Raw genomic sequence first — 14,354 nt, 5'->3', positions numbered from 1 at the left:
ACAGGAATTCATCCGAATTCTGACAGGAATTTATCCGAATTCTGACAGGAATTCATCTGAATTCCGACAGAAACCTTCCGAATTCAAACAGGAATTCATCCGACTACCGACTAAAATTCATCCGAATTCCGACAGGAATTCATCCGAATTCTGAAAGGAAATTCATCTGAATTCCGACAGAAACCATCCGAATTCAGACAGGAATACATCCAACTGCCGACTGAAATTCATCCGAATTCCGACAGGAATTCATCCGAATTCCGACAGGATTCATCCGAATTCCGACAGGAATTCATCCGAATTCCGACAGGAATTCATCTGAATTCCGACAGGAACTCATCCGAATCCCGACAGGAATTCATCCGAATTCCGACAGGAATTCATCCGAATCCCGACAGAAATTCATCCGAATTCGGACAGGAATTCATCCAAATTCCGACAGGAATTCATCCGAATTTCGACAGGAATTCATCCGAACTTCGACAGGAATTCATCCGAATTCCGACAGGAATTCATCCGAATTCCGACAGGAATTCTTCCGATCTCCGACAGGAATTCATCCTCACTCCGACAGGAATTCATCCTCATTCCGACAGCAATTCATCCGAATTCTGACAGGAATTCATCCGAATTCTGACAGGAATCCATTCGAAATCCGATAGGAATTCATCCTCATTCCGACAGGAATTCATCCTCATTCCGACAGCAATTCATCCTCATTCCGACAGGAATTCATCCGAATTCTGACAGGAATTCATCCGAGTTTCGACAGGATTTCATCCGAAGGAATTCATTTGAATTTCGGCAAGATCTGATCCGAATTCCGACAGGAATTCATTCTAATTCCCATAGGAATTCATTCGAACTCCGACAGGAATTCATCCGAATCCCGACAGGACTTTACTCGAATTCCGACAGGAACTGATCCGAATTCCGACAGGAATTCATCCGAATTCTGACAGGAATTTATCCGAATTCTGACAGGAATTTATCCGAATTCTGACAGGAATTCATCTGAATTCCGACAGAAACCTTCCGAATTCAGACAGGAATTCATCCGACTGCCGACTAAAATTCATCCGAATTCCGACAGGAATTCATCCGAATTCCGACAGGAATTCATCCGAATTCCGACAGGAATTCATCCGAATTCCGACAGGAATTCATCCGAATTCCGACAGGAATTCATCCGAATTCCGACAGGAATTCATCCGAATTCCGACAGGAATTCATCCGAATTCCGACAGGAATTCATCCGAATTCCGACAGGAATTCATCCGAATTCCGACAGGAATTCATCCGAATTCCGACAGGAATTCATCCGAATTCCGACAGGAATTCATCCGAATTCCAACAGGAATTCATCCGAATTCCGACAGGAATTCATCAGAATTCCGACAGGAATTCATCCGAATTCCGACAGGAATTCATCCGAATTCCGACAGGAATTCATCAGAATTCCGACAGGAATTCATCCGAATTCCGACAGGAATTCATCCGAATTCCGACAGGAATTCATCCGAATTCCGACAGGAATTCATCCGAATTCGGATGAATTCCTGTCGGAATTTGGATGAATTCCTGTCGGAATTCGGATGAATTCCTGTCGGAATTCGGATGAATTCCTGTCGGAATTCGGATGAATTCCTGTCGGAATTCGGATGAATTCCTGTCGGAATTCGGATGAATTTTAGTCGGCAGTCGGATGAATTCCTGTCTGAATTCGGAAGGTTTCTGTCGGAATTCAGATGAATTCCTGTCAGAATTCGGATAAATTCCTGTCAGAATTCGGATAAATTCCTGTCAGAATTCGGATGAATTCCTGTCGGAATTCGGATCAGTTCCTGTCGGAATTCGAGTAAAGTCCTGTCGGGATTCGGATGAATTCCTGTCGGAGTTCGAATGAATTCCTATGGGAATTCGAATGAATTCCTGTCGGAATTCGGATCAGATCTTGCCGAAATTCAAATGAATTCCTTCGGATGAAATCCTGTCGAAACTCGGATGAATTCCTGTCAGAATTCGGATGAATTCCTGTCGGAATGAGGATGAATTGCTGTCGGAATGAGGATGAATTCCTGTCGGAATGAGGATGAAATCCTATCGGATTTCGAATGGATTCCTGTCAGAATTCGGATGAATTCCTGTCAGAATTCGGATGAATTGCTGTCGGAATGAGGATGAATTCCTGTCGGAGTGAGGATGAATTCCTGTCGGAGATCGGAAGAATTCCTGTCGGAATTCGGATGAATTCCTGTCGAAGTTCGGATGAATTCCTGTCGAAATTCGGATGAATTCCTGTCGGAATTTGGATGAATTCCTGTCCGAATTCGGATGAATTTATGTCGGGGTTCGGGTGAATTCCTGTCGGAGTGCGGATGGATTCCTGTCAGGATTCGCTTGAGATCTTGTCGGAATTCAGATGAATTCCTGTCGGAATTGGATGAATCCTGTCGGAATTCGGATGAATCCTGTCGGAATTCTGTCGAATCGGATGAATTTCAGTCGGCAGTTGGATGTATTCCTGTCTGAATTCGGATGGTTTCTGTCGGAATTCAGATGAATTTCCTTTCAGAATTCGGATGAATCTGTTCGGAATTCGGATGAATTTTAGTCGCCAGTCGGATGAATTCCTGCTGAATTCGGAAGGTTTCTGTCGGAATTCAGATGAATCCTGTCAGAATTCGGATAAATTCCTGTCAGAATTCGGATGAATTCCTGTCGGAATTCGGATAAATTCCTGTCAGAATTCGGATGAATTCGTCGGAATTCGGATCAGTTCCTGTCGGAATTCGAGTAAAGTCCTGTCGGGATTCGGATGAATTCGTCGGAGTTCGAATGAATTCCTATGGGAATTCGAATGAATTTCTGTCGGGATTCGGATGAATTCTGTCGGAATTCGGATGAATTCCTGTCGGATTCGATGAGTTCCTGTCGGAATGAATTCGATCGGATGTCGGAATTCGAATTCTGTCGATCTGTCAATGGATGAATTCCTGTCGGAATTCGGATGAATCTGTCGAATCGATCGAATTCGGATAATTCTGTCGGAATTCGATGAATTCGTCGGAATTCGGATTAATTCTATCGGATTCGGATGATTTCGTCGGAATTCGATGAATGTCGGAATTCGGATGAATTCCTGTCGGAATTGGATGAATTCTGTCGGAATTTGATGAATTCTGTCAATTGAATTCTGTCGGAATTCGGATGAATTCCCGTCGGAATTCGGATGAATTCCTGTCGGAATTCGGATGAATTCAGGAATGACAGGAATTCATCCGAATTCCGACAGGAATTCATCCGATTTCCGACAGGAATTCATCCGAATTCCGACCGGAATTCATCCGAATTCCGACCGGAATTCATCCGAATTCCGACAGGAATTCATCCGAATTCCGATAGGAATTCATCCGAATTCCGACAGGAATTCATCCGAATTCCGACAGGAATTCATCTGAATTGCGACAGGAATTCATCTGAATTGCGACAGGAATTCATCTGAATTGCGACAGGAATTCATCTGAATTGCGACAGGAATTCATCCGAATTCCGACAGAAATTCATCCGTATTCCGACAGGAATTCATCCGAATTCCGACAGGAATTCATCCGAATTCCGAGAGGAATTCATCCGAAATCCGACAGGAATTCATCCGAATTCCGACAGGAATTCATCCGAATTCCGACAGGAATTCATCCGAATTCCGACAGGAATTCATCCGAATTCCGACAGGAATTCATCCGAATTCCGACAGGAATTCATCCGAATTCCGACAGGATTCATCCGAATTCCGACAGGAATTCATCCGAATTCCGACAGGAATTCATCTGTATTCCGCCAGGAACTCATCCGAATCCCGACAGGAATTCATCCGAATTCCGACAGGAATTCATCCGAATCCCGACAAATTCATCCGAATTCGGACAGGAATTCATCCAAATTCCGACAGGAATTTATCCGAATTTCGACAGGAATTCATCCGAACTTCGAAAGGAATTCATCCGAATTCCGACAGGAATTCATCCGAATTCCGACAGGAATTCATCCGATCTCCGACAGGAATTCATCCTCATTCCGACAGGAATTCATCCTCATTCCGACAGCAATTCATCCGAATTCTGACAGGAATTCATCCGAATTCTGACAGGAATCCATTCGAAATCCGATAGGAATTCATCCTCATTCCGACAGGAATTCATCCTCATTCCGACAGCAATTCATCCTCATTCCGACAGGAATTCATCCGAATTCTGACAGGAATTAATCCAAGTTTCAACAGGATTTCATCCGAATGAATTCATTTGAATTTCGGCAAGATCTCATCCGAATTCCGACAGGAATTCATTCGAATTCCCATAGGAATTCATTCGAACTCCGACAGGAATTCATCCGAATCCCGACAGGACTTTACTCGAATTCCGACAGGAACTGATCCGAATTTCGACAGGAATTCATCCGAATTCTGACAGGAATTTATCCGAATTCTGACAGGAATTCATCTGAATTCCGACAGAAACCTTCCGAATTCAGACAGGAATTCATCCGACTGCCGACTAAAATTCATCCGAATTCCGACAGGAATTCATCCGAATTCTGAAAGGAAATTCATCTGAATTCCGACAGAAACCATCCGAATTCAGACAGGAATACATCCAACTGCCGACTGAAATTCATCCGAATTCCGACAGGAATTCATCCGAATTCCGACAGGATTCATCCGAATTCCGACAGGAATTCATCCGAATTCCGACAGGAATTCATCTGAATTCCGACAGGAACTCATCCGAATCCCGACAGGAATTCATCCGAATTCCGACAGGAATTCATCCGAATCCCGACAGAAATTCATCCGAATTCGGACAGGAATTCATCCAAATTCCGACAGGAATTCATCCGAATTTCGACAGGAATTCATCCGAACTTCGACAGGAATTCATCCGAATTCCGACAGGAATTCATCCGAATTCCGACAGGAATTCATCTGATCTCCGACAGGAATTCATCCTCATTCCGACAGGAATTCATCCTCATTCCGACGGCAATTCATCCGAATTCTGACAGGAATTCATCCGAATTCTGACAGGAATCCATTCGAAATCCGATAGGAATTCATCCTCATTCCGACAGGAATTCATCCTCATTCCGACAGCAATTCATCCTCATTCCGACAGGAATTCATCCGAATTCTGACAGGAATTCATCCGAGTTTCGACAGGATTTCATCCGAAGGAATTCATTTGAATTTCGGCAAGATCTGATCCGAATTCCGACAGGAATTCATTCGAATTCCCATAGGAATTCATTCGAACTCCGACAGGAATTTATCCGAATCCCGACAGGACTTTACTCGAATTCCGACAGGAACTGATCCGAATTCCGACAGGAATTCATCCGAATTCTGACAGGAATTTATCCGAATTCTGACAGGAATTCATCTGAATTCCGACAGAAACCTTCCGAATTCAGACAGGAATTCATCCGACTGCCGACTAAAATTCATCCGAATTCCGACAGGAATTCATCCGAATTCCGACAGGAATTCATCCGAATTCCGACAGGAATTCATCCGAATTCCGACAGGAATTCATCCGAATTCCGACAGGAATTCATCCGAATTCCGACAGGAATTCATCCGAATTCCGACAGGAATTCATCCGAATTCCGACAGGAATTCATCCGAATTCCGACAGGAATTCATCCGAATTCCGACAGGAATTCATCCGAATTCCGACAGGAATTCATCCGAATTCCGACAGGAATTCATCCGAATTCCGACAGGAATTCATCTGAATTCCGACAGGAATTCATCCGAATTCCGACAGGAATTCATCCGAATTCCGACAGGAATTTATCCGAATTCCGACAGGAATTTATCCGAATTCCGACAGGAATTCATCCGAATTCCGACAGGAATTCATCCTAATTCCGACAGGAATTCATCCGAATTCCGACAGGAATTCATCCGAATTCCGACAGGAATTCATCCGAATTCCGACAGGAATTCATCCGAATTCCGACAGGAATTCATCCGAATTCCGACAGGAATTCATCCGAATTCCGACTAAAATTCATCCGAATTCCGACAGGAATTTCGTCCGAATTCCGACAGGAATTCATCCGTATTCCGACAGAAATTCATCCGAATTCCGACAGGAATTCATCCGAATTCCGACAGGAATTTATCCGAATTCCGACAGGAATTCATCCGAATTCCGACAGGAATTCATCCTAATTCCGACAGGAATTCATCCGAATTCCGACAGGAATTCATCCGAATTCCGACAGGAATTCATCCGTATTCCGACAGGAATTCATCCGAATTTCGACAGGAATTCATCCGAATTCCGACAGGAATTCATCTGAATTCCGACAGGAATTCATCCGAATTCCGACAGGAATTCATCCGAATTCCGACAGGAATTCATCCGAATTCCGACAGGAATTCATCCGAATTCCGACAGGAATTCATCCGAATTCCGACAGGAATTCATCCGAATTCCGACAGGAATTCATCCGAATTCCGACAGGAATTCATCCGAATTCCGACAGGAATTCATCCGAATTCCGACAGGAATTCATCCGAATTCCGACAGGAATTCATCTGAATTCCGACAGGAACTCATCCGAATTCCGACAGGAACTCATCCGAATCCCGACAGGAATTCATCCGAATTCCGACAGGAATTCATCCGAATTCCGACAGGAATTCATCCGAATCCCGACAGAAATTCATCCGATCTCCGACAGGAATTCATCCGATCTCCGACAGGAATTCATCCTCATTCCGACAGCAATTCATCCGAATTCTGACAGGAATTCATCCGAATTCTGACAGGAATCCATTCGAAATCCGATAGGAATTCATCCTCATTCCGACAGGAATTCATCCTCATTCCGACAGCAATTCATCCTCATTCCGACAGGAATTCATCCGAATTCTGACAGGAATTCATCCGAGTTTCGACAGGATTTCATCCGAATTTCGACAGGAATTCATTTGAATTTCGGCAAGATCTCATCCGAATTCCGACAGGAATTCATTCGAATTCCCATAGGAATTCATTCGAACTCCGACAGGAATTCATCCGAATCCCGACAGGACTTTACTCGAATTCCGACAGGAACTGATCCGATTTCCGACAAGAATTCATCCGAATTCTGACAGGAATTTATCCGAATTCTGACAGGAATTCATCTGAATTCCGACAGAAACCTTCCGAATTCAGACAGGAATTCATCTGACTGCCGACTAAAATTCATCCGAATTCCGACAGGAATTCATCCGAATTCTAACAGGAAATTCATCTGAATTCCGACAGAAACCATCCGAATTCAGACAGGAATACATCCAACTGCCGACTGAAATTCATCCGAATTCCGATAGGAATTCATCCGAATTATGACAAGAATTCATCCGAATTCCAACAGGAATTCATCCGAATTCCGACAGGAATTCATTTGAATTCCGACAGGAAGTCATCCTCATTCTGACAGGAATTCATCCTCATTCCGACAGGAATTCATCCTCATTCCGACAGCAATTCATCCGAATTCTGACAGGAATTCATCCAAATTCTGACAGGAATTTATCCGAGTTTCGACAGGAAATCATTCGATTTCCGACCAGATCTCATCCGAATTCCGACAGGAATTCATCCTCATTCCGACAGGAATTCATCCGAATTCTGACAGGAATTCATCCGAGTTTCGACAAGAATTCATCCGAATTTCGACAGGAATTTATTTGAATTTCGGCAAGATCTCATCCGAACTCCGACAGGAATTTTTCAAATTCCGACAGGAATTTTTTCGAATTCCGACAGGAATTCATCCGAATTCCGACAGGAATTAATACGAATTCCGACAGGAATTCATCCGAATCCCGATAGGAATTCATCCGAATTCCGACAGGAATTCATCAGAATTCCGACAGAAATTCATCCGAATTCCGACAGGAATTCATCCGAATTCTGACAGGAATTCATCCGAATTTGGACGATTCAATTGAATTCCAACAGGAATTCATCCGAAATTCGACAAAAATTCGTCTTTTTTTATTTTCGTAGGAAATTTTTTGGAATTTACTTGAACAATTTTCGGAATCGGTGTTGATTAAAAAACACACTAATAAAGTTTAAAAAACAAATCTCCAGAATTTCCACGGAGAATTTTTCCAAATTTGTACGAATTTTTTTTCGGGATTTCAACTGGAATGATTCCAGAATTTCGAAAAGAAAACTCTGTGGATTTCGACGGATAATTATTCGGCTTAACTTTTACGGGAAGATTTTGAAATATGAACCGGAAATGGAATTTACGAGGAATAACATTCACGAAAAATTCTTCGAATGTTTTGGGGCTATCAATCAAGAAATTCTACGAAATTCTGCAAATTTGAATCAGCGGCGAGACAAAATAAAAATTTCAGTGGCCTCTAAACTGGATGAATTCCGTCTTCAGAGAAAAAGTAGAATCACAAAATTTTAGATTTTTTTTTCAAAATGGTTTTTGGTACGAGATTATAAATTCAATAAACAACAAAAATAGAACCTTTTTCAGGAATTCGAGAAAAAAAAATATTATCAATAACAATTAATTAAATATATGTACAATACATTGTTTGCAATGTAGATAATCAAAAACCTAACCTCGTGCTTTAAATCATTTTCAAATATATCTGTGGAAATCTTTTTGGATTCTGCTTTTCCTTTTTTACTTTTCTTCTAACGTATTCTCCACACGCTAGACCGAAGTAACTGTGATTAAAATAAAAGATTTTTTGAATATACAATGTTCTGAAAAACTCGCTCATGTAATGCAGCGTACACAAGCAGTTTGACAAACATTGACTCCATTGATTGACTAGCGTACTGAGGATCATTGGTTCGAGTCCCATCGAAAGAAAGTGGTTACCTAAAATACATGTTTCAAATCAAATTCTTCCACATAATGTATATATTCACATCGGAGTTTTTCAGAAAAAAATGTAAATAATTACCATTACAATTAACTTTGATTGAACCAAAAGGTTTTTTTTTTTTTTTCAATTTGTATACTGCAAAATATGAGGATCAGTAAAAGATTTCTTCAACTTGTTATTGGAATTTTGACATTCTTCAGTGAATTTTTCTTTTTTTTTCTTTTTATATTTAGTTTGTTTAGAGGTGCTGTTGGATTTCCACCCCCCTTCGGGAAACGAATGTGAAGTAGGCTGTACGCGTGAAAGGTCGTTTTTTTTATCTGATTTAAAAATCTAGCAATATTTTTTCCGCGAAATATTTTTTGGATTTAATTCTATTATGTTTCTGGAGCAACTCCAAAGCTAAAGTATGGTCAGTATGGCAACCGACCTGAAGGGAGCTGGCGCCAAGCCGGTATTGCGTAAGAGGAAGCCTACTAAGATCAATCAGGAGAAGGTTGAGCAGGATCGATGGAAACCAGTTTCTCCTTCTACGAGGACTACCGAAGTTCGCCGGGAGGAAGGCCTGCCCTGGAGGGAAGTTGTGAACCCCAAAAAAAGCGAAGAAGGAGAGAAAAGCGGCAGAGGAGGCGAAGACGCCATTGGCCAAGAAGGGGAGTGCCCGTAGAGGAAAGGGCACACCTTCCAATGGTCAAATAATATACAAAGGAAATACAAAGGCGAAGCAATTATACTGCGCGGAAGAGTTCCGCGTACAAAAAGTGAACAGAAGAGGTGCTTGGTGATGCGGTTCAGAAAAGAGCCCTATGCCCAGTGGAGGTTAAATCCAATGCCGAGGCCTGGACGAAATCACCGAAGCCGGTGAACTGGTAGCTGCACTGAGAGATCAGTGTGGCGTTGAAATCCAGGATACCGCTATTCGGTAGCGGAAAGGTTATGCTGGAACGCAGGTTGCCTCATTCCTGGTAGGCCTCTGGCTGACGCCAAGAAGATGTGTTAGTCGGTATGCTCGATGAGCGCAAACCAACAACTTCAGGCTTGCTTCAAGTGCTTCGATTACGAACATAAGTCATATGACTGTAAATGTCCTGAGTCGGCTTTGCCAGAGATGTGGAGCTGAAGGCCACAAGGCTCACACCTGCCAGGCCGCACCGAGGTATTTGATCTGTGGTCCTGGTACATTGGCACATCCTGGGGAATTGAAACTGTTAGCCGAGGGTTCAATTTTATCAACATCCAATAATTTCTTTGATTGTTTGTAAATTTAATTATTTTGATGTGGGGTACGGTAAAGCTTGATATATACTGGTATGTTATCTGTTACAAAAACTTCGTGTTGGTAAAAATACCGAAAGACTCCTCAATCAACTGAGTAACTTCAGTTTTTTTTCTAATCAGAAATGTCTTTAGTATTAGAATTTTCCAAAATTTTCTTCAATTTGTTTTCAAAATTATTGAACTTATGTAGAAGGAAAGACGGCTTTGGCAGGTTTTGTTCTATTAGTATCAGTGTTTTATGAAATTTGACCACAATATTTTTTGATATGCAAAGAATGTTTAGGCCAAATTTGACCATAATTATTTAACTAAACAGTTCATATAGCCTTATCAAGTTATCAAGTACAGAGCTCTACTTCTGTCATCACTTTCCTCTATACCAAACCAATGTGAAGTAGAACATTGTTCAACCGTTTGTGTATTAGAAGCTCATTTCAAACTATTATCCTGTGACGGGTAAAATTGACTTCTTGGTTTACTGAGTCAACTTTCGCAGGCCTTCAGGGGCTTCACCTTAAAAACACCTTAAACACAACACCTTAAAAATAGGGGCTTCTGATCTTTCTGTACAAAAATTACTCCGTAAACCACTTGATCAATGTTACATAGAAAATCATTGAGCCAAGCCGATATTGTGTCGAGATAATCTCGGACAGTCCAAACCGCTTGTATCTGCCATCAACCTCACAGCAATTATCTTAATCTGATGCTCAGCGGCTTCTCTGAGGGCTTGGATATCTCAACTGATGAACTGACAACATGTATTAAATCATACAAGAACGGATTTGACAGCTCATTTTCATGAACCTAACATTCACCTCGTTGACAGTCAATTGTCTTCCCATGGCGTATGATAAAGCTCTTGTTCTTCTAATTTGAACGGTATCCACTCTAACCTCTACCCACCACTACCAACTTAATGATAAAGCGATCACCCAGGAAATATGAATAAAGTGATGGTGAAATCGATGACTACGTATCAGTTGTGTATGTACATATCCGAATCGGGGAAAACAACTCCCCCACATTATTGTTGTGTTGTAGCAATTGAACCCCGTCGACTCATTTTCGTCATTAGTCCTTGCTGCACTCCTCCTCGGAAAGGTTCTCACAGTGCGCGCGTATTCGCCCGAAACTATTCAAGTAGTAGAAGCAAAGCGTGTCCGTGCACGGCACCCTACAATCATCATCGCCACTCGCATCTAATGCTGGTGATGTAAAAGTTACTGCACATGTGATGAGAAAAACAGATTTGCCAACAACACATCTATTAGTGCAAGACAGATAAAGTTTCGTCCCGAAAGCTCGCCTCGGGATAGGGTTGAGGGAATTGCATGTATCACGCCCCATTCAAACCGCCAGCGGTATCACCAAGTCAATGTAGGCTAGAGGATAGAGTTACTGCTGCCTGAGAAGTAGACTCGATCGTGCAAAAGTTGAATTCGTCTTATACACAAAAAGCAAATGGTTGATGGCAACTGGCAACCCAAGAAAATTGTGATACCACAGCCGAGTTCTTGAGAGAACAGGAAGTGCACAAACAAGTGCATTATGTGTGAAGATTCCGCATTGCGAAGACTGGTAACTAAGTGGAAGTCAAAGTGTAACTATAAATAAACACAAGTTAAACTCTAACGAACCCGTACTTTAATTTCTCGCTATACTTAGCAAAAGTGTATATTCCAAAATAATTTACCAATTCCGAAGAAAACCACGTATTAGTAATTTCTTACTAAAGCGAATCTTATCGAATTTGCCTTATACGAGCTGCAGATCCGAAGTGTGAACAATTACTTTTCCACAGAATTCCTACAATAAAAGCAGAAATGTTAAAAGGAACAAATAATCAACCAATAGTGATGTGAAATCTTCAAATCTATCCTGTTCATTTAAGCTGCACGCTTCGAACAAAGCTCGAAGGTATTCGAACGCCTCCGATAAACATCTCCCGCAAAGTCGGTGCCTTCACAGAACTAACGATTGTTACACGCCCCTCAGGGCTGTGGAGACTGGTGAGCGCGGTAGTTCTGATGGAAGCCAAGATGGCACAGCGGTAATCCTGCCCTATCGTTGCGGCTTCTTCCGTTGAAAGTGAGACAGAAGTGCACCCCACGATAAAAAAAAAAACTGGCGTCGAAGCGTGTGTTTATTACGAGCGAGTGTTTACGGTTGAAGGTGGTTTCGTTTACAGTTTGGTGGCTTTCTGAGTGATTCGCTTAGGAATAAGATACCTACCTATCCGGGAAAAGTGATGAAGTTGAAATCGCTAGATTACGCGGAAATTATCGAGAGTTTTACCAATCGCTATGAAAACATTATAAAGAAGGTACGTTCGTGGGTTATGGGGTGGATGTTATCATATTTTCTATGGAAGACAAATAATTTATCACAGTATATGACTCTAGTTTTTATTATTTTCGCTAATTATTTAATAAAATTTAAGTAACAAACAGCCTCTGCGTGTTTTTAATAACCTTGGCAATAATAAATCCGAACTTCTGAAGGAACTCACACGAATTCCATCGGGAGCACATCCGAATGCCGGAACAAAAAATACGAATTGCGACATGAATTCCTCCAAATTCCGACCGCAATTCCGACAGAATTTGTTTTCATTCGTATTCCAACAGAAATTGTTCCTAATTCCAAAAGAAAATTATACGACTTTGGACAAGAATTCATCCAGATTCCGAAGGCATACATTCATATACCGTAAGGAATTCATCAAAATTCCAAATGGAACTCATCCGAATTCCGACAGGAATTCATCCGAGTTCCGACATGAATTCATCCGAATTCCGACTGGAATTCATCCAATTTCCGACAGGAATTCATCCGAACTCCGACAGGAATTCATCCGAATTCCGACAGGAATTCATCCGAATTCCGACAGGAATTCATCCGAATTCCGACAGGAATTCAACCGAATTCCGACAGGAATTCATCCGAATTCCGAAAGGAATTCATCCGAATTCCGACAGGAATTCATCCGAATTCCGACAGGAATTCATCCGAATTCCGACAGCAATTCATCCGAATTCCGACAGGAATTCATCCGAATTCCGACAGCAATTCATCCGAATTCCGACAGGAATTAATCCGAATTCTGACAGGAATTCATCCGAATTCCGACAGGAATTCATCCGAATTCCGACAGGAATTCATCCGAATTCCGACAGGAATTCATCCGAATTCCGACAGGAATTCATCCGAATTCCGACAGGAATTCATCCGAATTCCGACAGGAATTCATCCGAATCTTGACCGGACTTAAGCCTAATTCCGACAGGAATTCATCCGAATTCCGACAGGAATTCATCCGAATTCGACAGGAATTCATCCGAATTCCGACAGGAATTCATCCGAATTCGACAGGAATTCATCCGAATTCCGACAGGAATTCATCCGAATTCCGACAGGAATTCATCCGAATTCGAAGGAATTCACCCAAATTCCGACAGGAATTCATCCGATATCCGACAGGAATTCATCCGAATTCCGACAGGAATTCATCCGAATTCCGACAGGAATTCATCCGAATTCCGACAGGAATTCATCCGAATTCCGACAGGAATTCATCCGAATTCCGACAGGAATTCATCCGAATTCCGACAGGAATTCATCCGAATTCCGACAGGAATTCATCCGAATTCCGACAGGAATTCATCCGAATTCCGACAGGAATTCATCCGAATTCCGACAGGAATTCATCCGAATTCCGACAGGAATTCATCCGAATTCCGACAGCAATTCATCCGAATTCCGACAGGAATTAATCCGAATTCCGACAGGAATTAATCCGAATTCCGACAGGAATTCATCCGAATTCCGATAGGAATTCATCCGAATTCCGATAGGAATTCATCCGAATTCCGACAGGAATTCATCCGAATTCCGACAGGAATTCATCCGAATTCCGACAGGAATTCATCCGAATTCCGACAGGAATTCATCCGAATTCCGACAGGAATTCATCCGAATTCCGATAGGAATTCATCCGAATTCCGACAGGAATTCATCTGAATTCCGACAGGAATTCATCTGAATTCCGACAGGAATTCATCTGAATTCCGACAGGAATTCATCCGAATTCCGACAGGAATTCATCCGAATTCCGACAGGAATTCATCCGAATTCCGACAGGAATTCATCC

The 14,354-nt window shown here is 42.0% G+C and overlaps 1 protein-coding gene across 7 annotated transcripts in view; it reads left to right on the top strand.

Moving 5' to 3' along the window:
• Positions 1-14,354, top strand: part of LOC134227817 (zinc finger C2HC domain-containing protein 1C-like) — a 283,047-nt gene that overhangs the window by 235,944 nt on the left and 32,749 nt on the right. The window contains exon 1 of one of the 7 annotated variants that reach the window (XM_062709535.1): positions 12,377-12,527. The exons of the other annotated variants lie outside the window; for them this stretch is intronic. Within the exon in view, the coding sequence (XP_062565519.1) occupies positions 12,453-12,527 (75 nt within the window). The 5' untranslated portion in view covers positions 12,377-12,452. Of the gene's footprint in view, positions 1-12,376; positions 12,528-14,354 lie in introns of those variants that run through there. 7 annotated transcript variants of the gene reach the window in all.

Source organism: Armigeres subalbatus, chromosome 1, assembly GCF_024139115.2.
Source record: "Armigeres subalbatus isolate Guangzhou_Male chromosome 1, GZ_Asu_2, whole genome shotgun sequence".
In the NCBI taxonomy this organism is placed as follows: domain Eukaryota; kingdom Metazoa; phylum Arthropoda; class Insecta; order Diptera; family Culicidae; genus Armigeres; species Armigeres subalbatus.
This window is presented reverse-complemented; position numbering and strand designations above follow the sequence as displayed.